General features: G+C 52.5%; 2 protein-coding genes across 3 annotated transcripts in view; one reads left to right on the forward strand and one right to left on the reverse strand.

Annotated features, from left to right (window-relative positions):
• Nucleotides 1–3956: 3956 nt before the first annotated feature.
• FOXA3 (forkhead box A3) lies at nucleotides 3957–11136 on the reverse strand. Its single transcript, XM_055311507.1, has 2 exons — nucleotides 11019–11136; nucleotides 3957–4940 (listed from the first exon to the last, which is right to left on the reverse strand). The coding sequence occupies exons 1-2, from the start codon at nucleotides 11085–11087 to the stop codon at nucleotides 3957–3959; spliced, it is 1053 nt and encodes a 350-aa protein (XP_055167482.1). The 5' UTR covers nucleotides 11088–11136.
• Nucleotides 11137–12081: 945 nt separating this feature from the next.
• Nucleotides 12082–16404, forward strand: part of SYMPK (symplekin scaffold protein) — a 36941-nt gene continuing 32618 nt past the window's right edge. The window contains exons 1-2 of one of the 2 annotated variants that reach the window (XM_055310353.1): nucleotides 12082–12160; nucleotides 15790–15913. In XM_055310353.1, coding sequence (XP_055166328.1) covers nucleotides 15809–15913 — 105 coding nt within the window. In that variant the 5' untranslated portion in view covers nucleotides 12082–12160; nucleotides 15790–15808. Of the gene's footprint in view, nucleotides 12173–15789; nucleotides 15914–16404 lie in introns of both variants that reach the window. The other variant, XM_055310352.1, reaches the window with a different exon arrangement.

Raw genomic sequence — 16404 nt, forward strand, 5'->3', positions numbered from 1 at the left:
CCAGGGCCCTGGCTGTGCTGTCACCCCTCTCATACTCTAGAACAGCACAGTGATTAAGGGCACTGGCTCTGGGCCAAACTGCCAAGGGTTCAAGTCCTAGCTCCCCCGCTACACTACCCCTGTGACCTTGGGCAAGTGGCTTCACCTCATCCTGCCTCAGTTTCACCAATAATAATATATAGGGAGTGGGAAGGATTGAGTCAATCCATTCTGTAAGTACAGTGCTCACACAATGCCGGGCAGATGAGAAGCCCCGGTAGCTATTATGAATATTCTTTTAACATTATTCTCACACGCCTTCTGATGTAATGGGACCTCTGCCCACAGCTGGGACCCTGCCCAGGCCCTCTGTTTCCCCACCCATGGGCCCCTCCCTTGGACTGTGTCACCTCAGGCCCACAGGCTCTGTCCAGCATCACCTGTCCCAGCCCTGGCTTCTCCCATCCCCGTGGCTATCCCTCCGTCCCTGATCCCTGGCATCCTCCGGTCTGTCCAGGCGTCCCACGTCTGAGCGTGGTATTTTTCCACGCTGGACATCAGCCGGTTGTCCCTGGGGTGGGGGTCACACCTGCCCACGCCAGCCGAGCCGGTGGCCACCAGACACCCTGACGGATGGCCCCACCCTCCCCCCAGGACCCTACAACAACACCCGCCCCTCCGGCCACCTGAGGTCCCTACTGGGGCGGCCTGAGGCCCAAGCCTGGGGACAGGAAGCCCCAGGCCTGGCCGCCCTGAAAGCCTCTTTCAGCCTGGGCCTCCTCCCGCCACCACCGACTCCTCCTGCGGAATAATATTTGGGCTGTTGGCCGGGGGGCGGGGGCCAGATCCGGAGGCCGCCTGGGAGAAGCCAGAAACCGCAGGGCTTCCTGCCTCGGGCCGGCCGACTCCGGGAGAGACCCCCAGGCCCGAGGGAGGGGGGCAGGCGCCCGGGGAGACTGAGGGCCTTTCTCTCGGCCCCAGTTGTTTTTTCCAGGAACCAGGAGGAATTCCCCGGCCTGCCCAGGACAGCCGAGGCTGGTGGGACGGCTGACGGGGAGCCAGCATGGCAGGGGGCGGGGGGGGGGGGTGGTGACACGCAGCCGGGCAGGGCGGGCACAGCGACAGAAATAGAGGGCCTGGCCTGCGAGGTGGCAGGTAGAGGCAGAAACTCAGGGAACGGGAGATGAGAGAAGGAGGAGTGAGGCTGGAGATCCAAAGGAGTGGGGGTGGCGAGGGTGGGGGGGACAGACCCAGGAAAGGAATCACAGTCCCCAAGAGAAGGAGGGAGCCACCCAGGGCCCAGAGAGAGGGAGGGACAGAGTCCAAGCAATGGAGTGAATGAGAGAGAAAGCACAAGGCCGGCTGTCTAAGAGGTAGACTACAGAGGATGAGCAAAAGTGTTCAAAAAAGGGGATCCCTGGGTGGCGCAGCGGTTTGGCGCCTGCCTTTGGCCCGGGGCGCGATCCTGGAGACCCGGGATCGGGTCCCACGTCGGGCTCCCGGTGCATGGAGCCTGCTTCTCCCTCTGCCTGTGTCTCTGCCTCTCTCTCTGTGTGTGTGACTATCATAAATAAATAAAAATTAAAAAAAAAAATAAAAATAAAAAAGTGTTCAAAAAAGCCAAGAGACAACAGCCCAGCCCAAAGAGAGGGCTAAGGACAGAGTGACACAGAGAGAGGACACTAAGAGATAGAAATATGGACACACAGAAACTGGGGGGAGACACTGCACACACTCGTAAACAGGCAGCCTTTGGTCTCTGAACGAATGTCTGAGGAACAAATGAATGAGCCACTAGAGAACCAAGGACCGAGAAAGGCAAACCCCAAAGAAGGAAAGACAAAAATAAGACCAAACCTGCCCACCTGCTCTAGCCTGGCTGAATGACGCTGGCCCAGTCCCTTCCCTTCTGAGCCTCAGCTTCCACTCTGTGAAGTGAGAGGCAGGGTGTGCACACCCTCTTCCCCCCAGAGCCACGCGATTAGAGCATCTGAGCACCTGATAACCAGACTCGGGAGCCTAGGGAGAGACCTGGAGGAACAGGGACACCCAGACACCCACCAACCCCCAGAGGCCCAGAGCTGCCAAAGGAGGACCGAGCTCCTTCTCCACACACCTGCCTGCAGAAGTGACAGGGGACCCTCCACACAACAGTGACAGGCATAATAGGTGGGCACAGGCGGACTCTTTTAAACATACAGGCAGATGCTGACACAGAGGTACACAAAACACACAGCGACAGGCAGGTCTGTGACACCGACTGAGCCACACAGAGATTCCTGGAGGCATCAGGTACGCAAACTGACATATGGAGACGTGAGCCTAACAGTGTGAGACCCACAAGGACCCGGTAGGTGTATAAAGAGAACCACATGCACAAAACAGTAAGAGACCGACGCCTGGTGGCTCAGTGGTTGAGCATCTGCCTTTGGCTCAGGTCGTGATCCTGGGGTCTGGGGATCGAGTCTTGTACCGGGCTCCCCGCAGGGAGCCTGCTTCTCCCTCTGCCTGTGTCTGCCTCTCTGTGTCTTTCATGAGTAAATAAATAAAATATTTAAAAAACAAAACAAAACAAAAAACAGTAAGAGATCCCAGGATACCCACAGGTAACACCCAGAGTGTGAACAGACATAAAAACCCACATGATGGAGGGATACAAAGCATAGGTAACACTCAGGGGTAACAATAGGCAGACCCCAGAGACCCCAGTGGGCACAGTGATATCCTATGACCAACGGAGAACCCACTCCCCCCCCCCCACAGATAAGCCCCAACACACACACACACACACACACACACACACACACACACACACACTGTCTCCTTTAATTAACACCTTGTTTGTGCCTTCTCCTCCTCCCCAGTTTAACCAAAAATTAAGCAGCCCCTGTGCTCCTTGGGCCTCAGAGCTGGAGGTGTGTGTCTGGGGAGTGGGGGTGGGGAGATGGCCTTGGTCACTGCGAAGCCACCTCCCCCTGCTGCCCTGGCCCCACTGCTGCGGGGGCTGCTATCTGTGAGCAAACTGTCCTTGGGGTCAGGGACAGCAAAGAGCCAAAGGTCAGGTCGATGCCTCCCCCAGCCCTTCCCCCAGAGGCAGCCAGCTCTTAGGGGCAGGAAGGAGAGGGGACAGGGACACAGCAATTCAGGCGTTCAAGCCCTACAGGGCCCACCCGCCAAGGAAAAGAGACATTCAGCAAGAGGCAGAAACAGTGCCTTTAATGGTCAAACACAGCCAGTATCCCGCTTCCCAGGCAAGAACCAGACTTCAGTAGAAATTCCCCACACCCTAGCCAGTCCATTCTGGTTTCTCCTGGACCAGAGGGGGGAATGGGCTCCAGAAAAAAACAAGGAGTATTCTCACCTCCATCCCTCACTCAACTCACACCAAAGAGACGGGGATGACAATGGCCAACCCAGGGGCTGTGGGAGCTGTCACAGTGCACAACGGTATACTGGTTATGTCAGCCAACCAAGATGGTGGCCATCATAGCACCCAATGTGCCAAAAGGAGATGTTATGCAGGATGGTGGCCAACTTGGTGTCTGGTACACCAAGAAATCCACCCAAAAGGAAGTGACTGCAGCGCCCAACGGGCCAGAGAAGATGTCATTGAAATGATATCGCCATCGCATCCAAAGGGTCAGTCAAGAGGATGTCCATCTCCATGTCCAAAGGGCCTACTAAGATGTCATCCCAGATGGCGGCCATCAGAGTGCCCAATGGATAGATTAATCACATCAATCAACATGGCAGTCTTTGTAGTGCCCAGTGGGCACACCAAGACGTCAACGACAGTTATCACAGTACCCAAAGGACTGACACGATGCTCACAGAGACAGCAGTCACCACAGTAATAGACCAACCAAGATGTTAACTGATGGGACAAGCAAAGTGTCACCAGGAGGATGAACCAGGCCCCAAGCGCCTGATGGTGTGAGCTACAGCCATACCCCACCCACCATGCTCCCACACCCCTGCTAGGATGCGTTAAGCAGAGAGCGGGAATAGACACCCTGGTAGTACACCCCAGGCTCCCCACCCTCTGCCCCATAGCCCCCAAACCCCACGTCCAGTTTAGGAGGTGCTGGTGTCTGTTCTGACATCAGATTGTTGATGGAGAAAGGGTGGTTGAAGTTGTAGGGTGCATCCAGCTTCAGCTCCCCCGGGAGCTCCAGGCCAGTGAAATAGGGTGTGGAGGAAGGGGGTGAGCCACAGTCCAGAGCCCCCACATCTTCCCCGCCGGGGGCCTCCGGCTCAGGTGGTGGAGGCTGGGGCTGCGGGGGAGAGGTGACCTGGGCAGCAGGGTTGGTGGCCGAGGCGGCAGCCCCTGCACTGTTCTTGGAGGTGGAGGTCCCGCCAGCCCCTTTCTTCACCTTCTCTTCCAGCTTGAAGCGCTTCTGGCGGCGCAGGTAGCAGCCGTTCTCAAACATGTTACCTGAGCTGGGGTGCAGGGCCCAGTAGGAGCCCTTGCCCGGCTTGTCTGGGGAGCGCGCCACCTTGACAAAGCAGTCGTTGAAAGACAGAGAGTGGCGGATGGAGTTCTGCCAGCGTTGCTGGTTCTCCCGGTAGTAGGGGAAGAGGTCCATGATCCACTGGTAGATCTCGCTCAGGGTCAGCATCTTGCCCGGCGCCTGCTGGATGGCCATGGTGATGAGCGAGATGTAGGAATATGGCGGCTTGGCGTGGGCCAGTGGCCGCCGGTAACCTTTGGGCATCTCCTTGCCCGGCACCAACCCTGCTCCCGGGCCCCCATACCCCGAGCTGCTGCCTCCACCACTGCTGGCACCCAGGCCCGGGAAGGTGGGCCCCAGGGGTGCCGCAGGGGCTGGGGGAGCCAGGGGTCCTGAGGGCAGTGGAGAGGCAGGGAGCCCCCCGGGGGGGTAGGGAGAGCTCAGAGGGTTCAGGGTCATGTAGGAGTTAAGGGGGGCCATGCTGGGCACTGGGGTCACCGGTGAGTAGACCTGCAAGGAAAGAGAGATGGGGAGAGGTCAATGAGCTGCCACTCTGCTGGTCAGCAAAGGGTTACCGCCCCCCCTGCTATGTGTCCATCTTTCTGTCTGCCTTCCTTGCCTCTTCTTTTTTTTTTTTTTAAGATTTTATTTATTCATGAAAGACGCAGAGAGAAAGGCAGAGACATAGGCAGAGGGAGAAGCAGGCTCCCTGTGGGGAGCCTGATGAGGGATTTGATCCGAGTACTCTGAGATCATGACCTGAGCCAAATGCACATGGTCAACCACTGAGCCTCCCAGGCATCCCTGTCTTCTACAAGTCCCTCCCATCCTTACCTCTGTCTGTAGATGGCTGTCTCTGGAAGTCTCTCTCTCTTCCCCATCCTCGTGTACCCCATCCCTGACTTCATCCTTCATCCCCTATATTCCCATATATTGGAGCTCATGCTTCAAGTGGTTCTCAAAGTGTGGTCCAGGATGCCTTGGGGAATCTCCAAGACCCTTTTAGGGTGTCCAGGAGGTCAAAATTATTTGCATATAATGCTAAGAAATTATTAGCTTTTTCATTCTCTTTTTCTCAGGAGTGTACAAGTGAGGCCACCGGACATGTGACATTGCAGCAGACCAAATGTAGAAGCAGCCACAAGAATCCAGCTGTCTCCTATCGAACCAGACACTGAAAAAATTTGCCAAAAATATAACAGTGCCACTCTTCTTGTTAAATGTTTTGAAATGTAGTTATTTTATTTTATTTTAATTTTTAAAAATAGGCTCCATGCCCAACATGGGGCTTGAACTCACAACCCTGAGATCAAGACTTGCATGCTCTACTAGCTGAGACAGCCAGGTGCCCTGAAATATAGTTATTAATAAAACAAAATATTTATGCAAAAAATTGTTAGTTTAAAATTACTTAGTTTTAAATTAGTTTAAATTGTTAGTTTAAAATTAAGAATCTGCCTTCGGCTCAGATCATGATCCTGGGGGTCCCAGAATAGAGCCCCACTCCTCCTGCTCAGCAAGGAGCCTGCTTCTCCCTCTGTCTGCTCCCCCTGCTTGTCTTCTCTGTCAAATAAATGAATAAAATCTTTTTTTAAAGATTTTATTTATTTATTCATGAGAGACACAGATTTATTTATTCATGAGAGACACACAGAAAGAGGCAGAGACATAGGCAGAGGGAGAAGCAGGCTCCATGCAGGGAGCCCGATGTGGGACTCGATCCTGGAACTCGGGGATCACACCCTGAGCCAAAGGCAGACACTCAACCACTGAGCCACCTAGGCATCCCAAATGAATAAAATCTTAAAAAAAAAAAATCAATCCATATTTTAAAAATTTCTCAGTTTTAATTTCTAATGCAGTAACTTTTTTTAAACGCAGTAACGATGGATAGACATAACTTACATGAACAAAAACTGTTTGGGGTCCTCAATAATTTTTAAGCATGTAAAGAGATCCTAAAATTGAAAAAATTGAAAACTCCTGATTTATCTAACCATCTCATCTACACGGGTACTCTCTATCACTTTTCGGACTATAGAATTACAGTTGTTTTAGATCAGAAATGTTTCAGGATATGGGGACACCTGGCTGGCTCAGTCAGAAGAGCATGAGACTCTTGATCTCCAGGATCGTGAGTTCGAGCCCTATACTGGGTGTACAGCTTACTTAAATAAATAAAAGTCTAAAAACTTTTTAAAAAATGTTTCAGTCTGAAAAAATTACATTTCAACCTAATATATATCGTCTCGTTACTATGTATCACTGAATCTAAGACATCACTATTTGTTTTTTTTTTTAATTTTTATTTATTATTTATGATAGTCACAGAGAGAGAGAGAGAGGCAGAGACACAGGCAGAGGGAGAAGCAGGCTCCATGCACCGGGAGCCCGATGTGGGATTCGATCCCGGGTCTCCAGGATCGCGCCCTGGGCCAAAGGCAGGCGCCAAACCGCTGCGCCACCCAGGGATCCCGTTTTTTTTTTTTTTTTAATATTTTTATTTATTTATTTATTCATGAGAGACAGAGAGAGAGAGAGAGAGAGAGAGAGAGAGAGGCAGAGACACAGGCAGAGGGAGAAGCAGGCTCCATGCAGGGAGCCCGATGTGGGACTCGATCCTGGGTCTCCAGGATCACACCCTGGGCCAAAGGCAGGCACTAAACCACTGAGCCACCCAGGGATCTGACATCGCTATTTGTAAGCTGCGGTGTTAATTTTAAGTACCAGTAAGCAAGGGGAAAAAAACATTCTCAATCCCTGGACACTGTTGACTGTAAAACCCATCCCATTTTCAGAAACGTTCAAATGAAAAACATGCATCTTAGCTCAGTGAAATACAGAGGCATTGCTAGGTCTAAGTAACCCTCTCTTCTTTCATCCATTGAACAAATATCTATTGGCCACCTACTTTGTGCCAGGCCCTGCTCCAAGCACTTCACAGGAAAGGGCTCCCTTTCAACCTTTACAACCAACCGAACCACAGGGGAGGTGCTATATGACACCCATTGTATAGCTGACCAAGCTGAGGCCCAGAGAGGTCGTCCAGGGTCAGACAGTAAGGAAGGGGCAGGACTCTGAATTTAGGCAGTCCGGCTCTCTGGATCGCGCTATAAAAGCAGTGACCAAGACAGACTTCAAGACCTGCCTTCACAGACCTGACAGTCTAGCAAGAAATGAACCAGATAAACACGGAAAACAGAAAGCATGGTGGGTGGTGTGTATTTACCCCTCGCTGTGTGTATTTACCCCTTCCATCCACTGTCCACCATCCTCTGTCCCCTAGTCCACCAACTGTCCTGCTCCCTTCCCATGAGGGGCTCTTGTAGCAGTGCAGGGGGGAGGGGGGAAGGTGCTGCTATATTTCCAGTAGGAGCCACCTTTGCTGTGAGTCAGTGGGTCCTGTCTCGTCCCCTGTCACTGTAAGGGTCTGCGGCTCCCAAGGTCCTGAGAGAGAAGGGAATTGCCAGGGTCACGCAGAGTCAGGGACAGGTGACAACCAACTCTAGTCTGAGCGCAGACAGAGAATCTCTCTCTCTCTCTCTCTCTCTCTCTCACACACACACACACACACACACACACACACACACACACACACACATTTCCAGGGAGTTCTTTTGTCTCTGGTCTCGAGTCTCCCAGCTGGCTCCATGTGTATCTGTCCATCTCTTTCCCTGTCTCAGTACCTCTCCGCTCCTCCCCTCTACTCCCCAGTCTCCTTCCAAGCTGCTTTTCCCAGCCCTGTCTCTCCCCACCTCTTTCTCACCCCTCTGCCTTCCCTCCTTCTCCTGTCTCTCTTATCTCTCCCCAAACCCCTGCCGTTCCCTCCTCATGACTCTCTCCAACCCCATCTTTCTCCCCCCCCACCCTATCTCTCCCTGTCTCTCTCTGCCCCACTCCCCTGCCATGTCTCTTTCTTTCCGGCACTTCTCTGTATCTCTGTCTCCTGGCCTCAGCATCACCGTCTCCCCAGAAGCCTCCCACCAAAACTGGAGTCACAGCTACCCCTCCTCTGTGCACTGGTATCCCCACCACCACCTTGGCGGATTGCACCTCCTCCCCAGTATAAGGGAAGCGGGTCTTTCAGAGCTGAGGAGAGGCAATGCACTCAGGGGCATCCACAGAGAGTTCCTAAATCCCTCTGTGACCCACACTCCAATGCTCCAACCCCATCAGGCTCTTTTGTATCACAGAAGAAGGGTGATTGGGACCCCACGGCTGTCCTTTTCTGGGTCCCCACCCACCCGGAAGTCCTCCTTGAGGTCTGACCTTAAGCACTCCAGCAGCCCTAATCCACCCTAGGCTTTCCCACGCCCCAGGGCTGGGATGAACCCCCAGTGTCCGGGTGTAAGCCGGATCTCCCCTGCCAGGGCGGGGCTGAGATTGGGGGGGAAGCCCTCAGGGGATCTGCACCCCCATACCAGGAGGCTGGACTTTCTCTCCTTTCATTTCCTTATTGTTTCTGGGGGAGGGTGTGACAGGGAGTTCGGGAAGGCAGTGTGAAGCCAGAAGCCTCCTCCCAGTCCCAGTCCTGATCCTGCAGCAGCCCCTAATACTCTGAGAGGCTTCAGAGTTCCCATTTCTAAAAGGGGGGAGCTCTTGGACCAGCTGATCTGTGAGAACTGGAGCCCAGTGGGGACACCCCAGGGTGCTAACTTTCCAATTTCCTTCCTGACAGGGAGCCTGACCGGGGGTGTCAATCACCCCAGCAGGAGGGTGCTGTGAGCAAGAAGCAGTTTGGGGACCCTCTCAGTTCTTAGTTGCTGAGCAAGTGCAAATGTTTCTCTCCCTATTGTTCAGATTCGGGGAGAGGAGGTGGCTCAGCTGGTGGGAAGGCTGGGGATACCCTATTTCCATTTCCGACACCTCATATGTTAACTTTTTCTGAAATATGCCCCCAAATGCTAATCAACTCTAGATGGTCCCTCAATTTCTGACACAATTTCCGTGCAAATTATTAAATTTCAGCCTGTGCCCAGATAGTGACTCCTCCATCCTAGACCCACACAACTTACTTCTTAAAGATGTACCCCAACCCCAGCAACACAGATCTGTAGCTGGTCTTTTAAAATCATGGCCCCAGGCTCTAACTCTCTAGGGGTTCAGCTAGGATTCCCCCCCAACCCCACTACCTGGGAGCCTCCACTTCCAACCAGGTCTCTGCCTTCCCCACCATACAAATGACACCTTCAGCAGTTCCAGCTCTCAGCACTCTCAATCCCTTCCCTGGTCGGCCTGCCCCACCCCACGTGCACCTCACACCTCCACAGCCCCAGGACTGGCCCCTCCCGGGCACTTTGCCAAGCCCCGCAGGCCTGGGGAACCAGGAGTCCCACCCTGAGCTTCAAACCCCAGCCCCAGAACTCAGGCACAGTGGGGGCCCCTGTAAACACCCAGATCTCAGAATCCGTGGAGATCTCAGACATTCCAGTCTCCTTCTGACTTGAAAGAAGCCCAAAGTCTCTTTCTAAGTTAGGAACCTAAATGTCTGGACCCCCCCTAACCCTCCTACCCTCCCCTGCCATTTCATAATCTTGACGCTTGAAAGAACCAGCTAAGGGGGAGCCCTTGCAGCAATAGGAATGGGAGTTAGACTTGGGGAAGGACTTTCCGTCTGCTGAGGTGAGGGGATAAAGATCCACTCCGCCCCCTACTCCAAGGGTGGCCTTGTCATAGATGGGACAAGAGAGGACATTAGCAATTACTGGAGATTACTGGAATGGGGGTGGTGGTGGTGTGAAATCTGAAACCCTCCAGTCTCCAGCAGGGAGTGTCCCTGCTGAGGGTCTCTAAAAACAATTAAACCACTGAAGTTCAGTCGGGAGGGCTAAGGGTCATGAATAAGGATGGGGGGTGGAAATTGACCTCTCTCCTGACAATGCTGTTGCACACATCTGCTCTCAGGCTCCCAACTCTGATCCCATCTGGGCCCCCATCTATCTGAGCCCCAACTCTTACCCACCTGTTATTACAGGTTCCCAAGCCATGTTTCATCTCTGAGCGCCTCTATCTCTTAACTCTGAGCACCAATACCTTTTTCTGACTCTTAGATCGCCACCCTCAAGATGCTTATGCCCCAACCCCAATTCTGATTTCTACCCCCAGGACCCCTCATCTTTAACTATATTCAACCCCTGGGCTCCCACCTCGGACTTTCCTTAAGGGTGACTTTCTTTTCTCATCTCCTTGTTCCAGGTCTTCCCTCCTCCACCCCTCTGCGTTTGGACCCCATTTCCCAATCCCCCAGCTCTATCCCCTATCCTGGAACTCCGATTCCTATCTTTGATTTTTTCACTTTAATCTCTTGGGTTTGGGGTCCCCAACACCCAAGCTTCACGTTTAAACTATGACCTGACCCTTGCCTAAATTTTTCCGTTTGAGCCCTCGCTCCAACCAGCCGAAACCGCACTCCCATGCCTCCTTCCCCCATCCCTGACTCCTACACCTGGTCTCCGTGTCTCAGGTTCCTCTGCTCCTCAACAGTAGTCGGAACCCCCATTCGATCCCACACCCCATCCTTACCCCCATTCACGCTCGCACCCTGATTCCTGCCCCCCACTTCCCGCTCCGCCATCCCCGAGGACACACCTCGCCCGCCTCCGGGTAGTAGCTCCACTCGGCCAGGTCATGGGCCTCCATCTTCACCGAGCCCAGCATCCCCCGGGCCTGCGCCCCCTCCCGCCCTCGCTCCGGCCCGGGGGGAACCGAGCGCTTCAGATCTCTCAGCCGGCACGGCTCGAGTTCCGACCGCTGCCCGCCCGTCCGACCGCCCGGGGTCCCAGCCGTCCTGGGCGCCGCGGGAGGCGGCCACGCTTTATAGCTGGGACACCCCCCCCCGCCCCCCCCGCCCTTGCCCGCCCCGGGCTCCCCTCCCGCCTCCCCGAGGGCGGCGCGCTCGGCCTGGGGCGCCCCCTGCGGGATTGCGCGGAGACAGACCTCAGGCGCCGGGAGCCGCAGCCCGAGGCCGTGAGAGCTGTAGGTGGTGGAAGAGCAAGCGAGCCACGGGTGGGCGACACTGCTCATGCTAAAGTTCTCCCCAAGGGCAGAACCCTGGGGCTCTTCTGCCCCAGCGGGTTTCATTATTTGGACAGGAGTGGGCGAACAGCCAGAGCCCGGCAAGACCGAGACGGAGGAAAGGGGCCTCAGAGCTCAGGGGACTCCAGAGGTCCGTATGCTACGGTGAGGACCATAAGAGACCCTCGGCCCCACATTCCGATTGGACGGACTGGAAGACTGAAGCTTCCGACAGCTGGAAATGCTCCAGACCGCGTAAATGGCCAGGACCTAAGGTGGAGGGGATCGGGGACTCTGCTTAGACTCCACTGGGGCAACAGGCCACCTCCAGGACCTCGGAGCTTCGCTGCCCGGACTCTCCGCTCGCTCTAACACCAGCCGTCCAGGGACTCAGAACCACCGTGTACTCCATTTCCCAGAAGCCTCTACCTCCCTTTCCGTCCAGTGCCTCTGCTAAGGGACTACATTTCCCTTAAGGCTTAGCGTTCAAAGGCCGGAAATGAAAAGCTCCCGGGCCTCGTCGAGTAGGGGCGGGGGGGAGGCGGAAGGCCTCTCGCGCCGCAGGAGGTAGGGGAGGGGGCGGGCCTCAAGTGTGGACTCCATTTCCCAGCGGCCCTGTGTGCGCGGCGCGTGCGCAGTGTCCCGGCGGCGAACGGAAGATGGCGACGGCGGCGTCTGTGAAGAGGCGCTGCTGAGGGGGCGCGAGGGGGACGGAGGTCGGCGCCGCGGTGAGCGGGGGGCGGCGTGGGGGCCCGGGAACGAAGGGAGGAGGGACCCTGACGCGGCAGGGGCGCTGACCGGCGGGTTGGGGCGCTGCGAGGAAAGGGGAGCAGTGACGTTCGGGACCCCAGTTTCTTCCCCAGCTCAGGACCCTCCCGTGGCTCCCCAGTGCCCTCGGGGCAAAGTTCCAACGTGGCCCCCAAGGTGCGTCCGCCCCGCCGGCCCCGGCTCGGCCTTTCTGCTCGTTCCTCACTCCTCACATGCACTAGCCTTCCGGTTCCTCAAACTCGCCACGCGCCTTCCCGCCTCAGGATTTTTGCACATGCTGTCCCCTCTGCCCGCAACATCCTTTTACCCATTCTGCCTGGCTAACTCCCATTCATCTTTCGGGTCTCGGCATCAACGTCACTTCCCCTGCAAAGCCCTCCTTTCCCGCCCTCCGTCCCGAAATTCGCCTCTTAAACGCTCTCATAGGTCCCTGTGCCTTTCCTTCATGTCACATGTGGTCTGATTTATCACTGGACCTTTATCTGTGGGGTTTTTTGATTAGGTCCTTGATCGTGAGCTCCACGGGGACAGGGGCTTAGAGTATGTGTTGGTTATCGCTGTGTTCCCAGCACAGCGCTGGTCACACTGAAGACACCCGGTTGAATTTCGTAGAATGAATGAAAGATATTTCTGGGGTTACTTCGTGTATGGGGGGAGTCGTCATACTCCCAGGTGGGATTGGGGTAGTGGTACTCCGTAAGGAGTACACTGGGAGACAAGGGGAAACAATGGTAGTTGGTAATAGCAAAAATGCTATAGACACCCCAAATGTTCTTTAATCGAGAGACTGGCAGAAAAAAAGCTGATAACATCTACATAATAAAATATGCAACTGTGAAAGGAAATGCGGGGTTTCAGGGAGGGAATCACGAAAATACCTATACACTGTGATAGAGTGGGTTCCAGAATATATTCAGTGAAGACAAATGAAATAGAAGGTAGTGCCTATTATATGCTCCCTTTTTTACAAAAGAAAAGGGAAATGTGGATATACTTTTTTTTTTTTTTTTAAGGATAAACCAAAAAGAAGAAGGGGAAGAACACAGGGTTAAAAAAATAAAAAAGGTAGATCTCAATGTATGATTGTCATGGAGAGAGTGGAAAGGTTGGAAAGGTTGATCATGAAAAGGTTCATTATGTTCTGATAAGGGACAGCAGAATGCTGGTTGTCAGGTGACCATGCCTCTTGGCTTGCACAATAGATCTGGGATAGAGAAGGAATTCCTTTCAGAGAGGCGGTCCTGCACAGTGATGAGGAGGATAGATTCTGCAGTCCTACTGCTGCATCTGTATCTTAGAGGCTCTGAGCCTTCAGTCAAGTGACTTTACCTCCCTTGCCTTCAAATTTCCTCATTTGTAAAATGGAGCTTAAAAACTATACCTGCCTCAAAGAGTGGGTGTTGTGAAGTTTAAATAAGTTAACATGTGGGGTGCCTGGGTGGCTCAGTTGGTTAAGCGTCTGTCATGGGCTCAGATCATAATTCCAGGGTCCTGGGATCGAGCCCTGCATCAGGCTCCCTGTTCAGTGGGGAGCCTACTTTATCCTCTCCTCTCTGCTCGTGCTTTCCTCTCCCTACCTTTGTCTCTTTCAAATAAATAAATAAATAAATAAAATCTTAAAAAAAAAAAAGTCAGCATGTGTATTAGAATTGTGCCCAGCACATATTCTTAAATATTAGCTATTATTTTTCAAGCATTCTAGAGCCAAAGAGGAGGGGGGGATCCTGAGTCCAGTAATTGGGGAGACCCTTTGGCATTCACTCAGATATTTATTGAGTACTTACTAGGTGCTAAGCACTGTTCACATGATGGAGATCTTGAAAGTGAACAAACACAAATCCTGGCCTTCATGGAGCTTACATGTTGATGATAATAAATGCTGTGTAGAAAAACAGAGTAATAGATGGAGAGGGAGACGGAATAGATGGAGAGGGAGACTGCCCAGTTAGGGCAGACGTGGAGCAGAGACCCTAGAAGAAAGTGAGGGAGCCCTCATACAAAGTCCTAGGCCTTGGTGAGGATGATGTCTTCGACTCTAAGCAAGGTGTGGCTGTGACAGGTGACAAGGAGACTAGGAAGAACACCATTGGATACTCATTCAGCAGACATTTGTTGAATACTGTGTACAATATATTGCATTCCTTTTTTTTTTAAGATTTTATTCATGTATTCATGAGAGACACAGAGAGAGAGGCAGAGAAACAGGCAGAGGGAGAAGCAGGCTCCATGCAGGGAGCCTGATGTGGGACTTGAGCCCGGGACTCCAGGATCATGTCCTGAGCCGAAGGCAGACGCTTAACCACTGAGCCACCCAGGTGTACCCAATATATTGCATTCCTTTTAAAATGTACATCTTTTTCACCCTCCTCAAATTGTCTTTAACAGTTTAAGCAACACCCTTCAGATATTTTTCAGGAGTATGTACGTAAAAATAGTAGCTGTATTGATCTTGTGTTTATTTTGGTATACTAACTCATCTATTCTTCAGAATAGTCCTGGGAGGTAAACACTGTTGTCATCCCTGTTTCACAAAAAAGGAAACGGACCCAGTTCATTCTGTGTATACATACACAAACTTGACAAAAATGGATTGAGTTGCTGTATTCTGTGATGCTATAGGCTGTCACAGACATCTTTTTATGATAATACATTGACACTCGCCAGATTTTTTTTTATTTTTCCCCCTCTTCTGCTTTTTGCTTTGTCTTTTCAGGGTCTTTAAAAAACACGTGTGTATGTATATATCCCTTTATTAAGAAGGGAGCATGTGGCAAACATTGTCTTCATTTTGCATGTTTTTACTTAATAGATGCTGGAATCCATTGTTCTAGCAATGTATAGAGATTTTCCTTCTTTTTTCATCCCTCATTTCTTTTTACAGTTGCATAGTCTTTTATTATGTGGATTTAACATGGTTTTTCAGCCAGTCTGCCTGTTTGAGAATGCTTGAGTTGTTAATAGTCTTTTGCTGTTAGGAATAATGATGTAATGGATCCTTATTAAATAGTTTTGCCAAATGTGACTTTGGGGACAGATGCCCTAAAGTCTCTCCTTCCCCCATCCCCTTTTTAAAAAAACAACTCCATAGTATTCCAGAAAATGGCTGAAATGTGATTTATTTTAACTAGCCTTTTCTGTTGTGTTGAATACTTAGCGTGTGGAACTCTGTACCTAGTATTCCTCAGAGCTATGTTTTAGAAAGCTTGATGTCCTGACTGGTCCAGAGTACAGTCCAGATGGCAATATGAGGCACAGAAACCAGCGAGGTGGCTGCTGTGTGTTCATTTGTTCAGTCATTCAGCAGTTGTCTGTAGTCAGCCTGGTACGTGTAAAGTACTAGAGGTGAAGCCTGGTACTCCACGAGGTACTGCCTCTGACCTGGGAGACATCAGTCTCTCCCAAATTATAACCCCTACATATACAGTCTAAGACAGACTCTGGGATGGGAGAGGGGCTTCAGAAGATCCCACAGGACAGGACAGAATGGAAAGGAGAGTTGCGACCTTTGTGGATGGCAGAGTGAAGGTCCACCCTATCCACAGGGTCCCAGAGCTTGATCTATCCTCTTTTTCTCCAGGAAGTACCGGACAACAGCCATGGCAGGCAGCAGTGGAGATAGTGTCACTCGGCGGAGCGTGGCATCACAGTTCTTCACACAGGAGGAGGGGCCGGGCATCGATGGCATGACCACCTCAGAAAGAGTGAGCATAGAGAGAAGGGCTTAGGGATGCCTGGGTGGTTCAGTGGTTGAGCATCTGTCTTTGGCTCAGGGCATGATCCTGGGGTTCTGGGATCAGGTCCTACATTGGGCTCCCTACAGGGAGCCTGCTTCTCCCTCTGCCTATGTCTCTGCCTTTCTCTGTGTATCTCTCATGAATAAATAAATAAAATCATTAAAAAAAGAGAAAGAGGGGATCCCTGGGTGGCTCGGCGGTTTAGCGCCTGCTTTGGCCCAGGGTGTGATTCTGGAGTCCTGGGATTGAGTTCCACATCGGGCTCCCTGCATGGAGCCTGCTTCTCCCTTTGCCTGTGTCTCTGCCTCTCTCTCTCTCTCTGTATGTCTCTCATGAATAAATAAATAAAATCTTTAAAAAAGAGAGAGAGAGAAGGGCTTAGATGGGGAGGCACAGCCCCGGTCTTTGGGCATTCCGCCCTCAGCTGCAGGGCCCACAGGGTGCCAAATTGGGTGGGC

This window comes from Nyctereutes procyonoides, unplaced genomic scaffold, assembly GCF_905146905.1.
Source record: "Nyctereutes procyonoides isolate TBG_1078 unplaced genomic scaffold, NYPRO_anot_genome, whole genome shotgun sequence".
Lineage (NCBI taxonomy): Eukaryota > Metazoa > Chordata > Mammalia > Carnivora > Canidae > Nyctereutes > Nyctereutes procyonoides.

What these genes read in the sequence shown, in the direction of transcription:
- FOXA3 (XM_055311507.1), bottom strand. Translation starts at nt 11,087, where the DNA reads ATGCTGGGCTCGGTGAAGATGGAGGCCCATGACCTGGCCGAGTGGAGC. An exon ending in ACTACCCGGAGGCGGGCGAG is followed by an intron (nt 4,941 to 11,018) that starts GTGTGTCCTCGG and finishes CTTTCCTTGCAG; the next exon opens with GTCTACTCACCGGTGACCCC.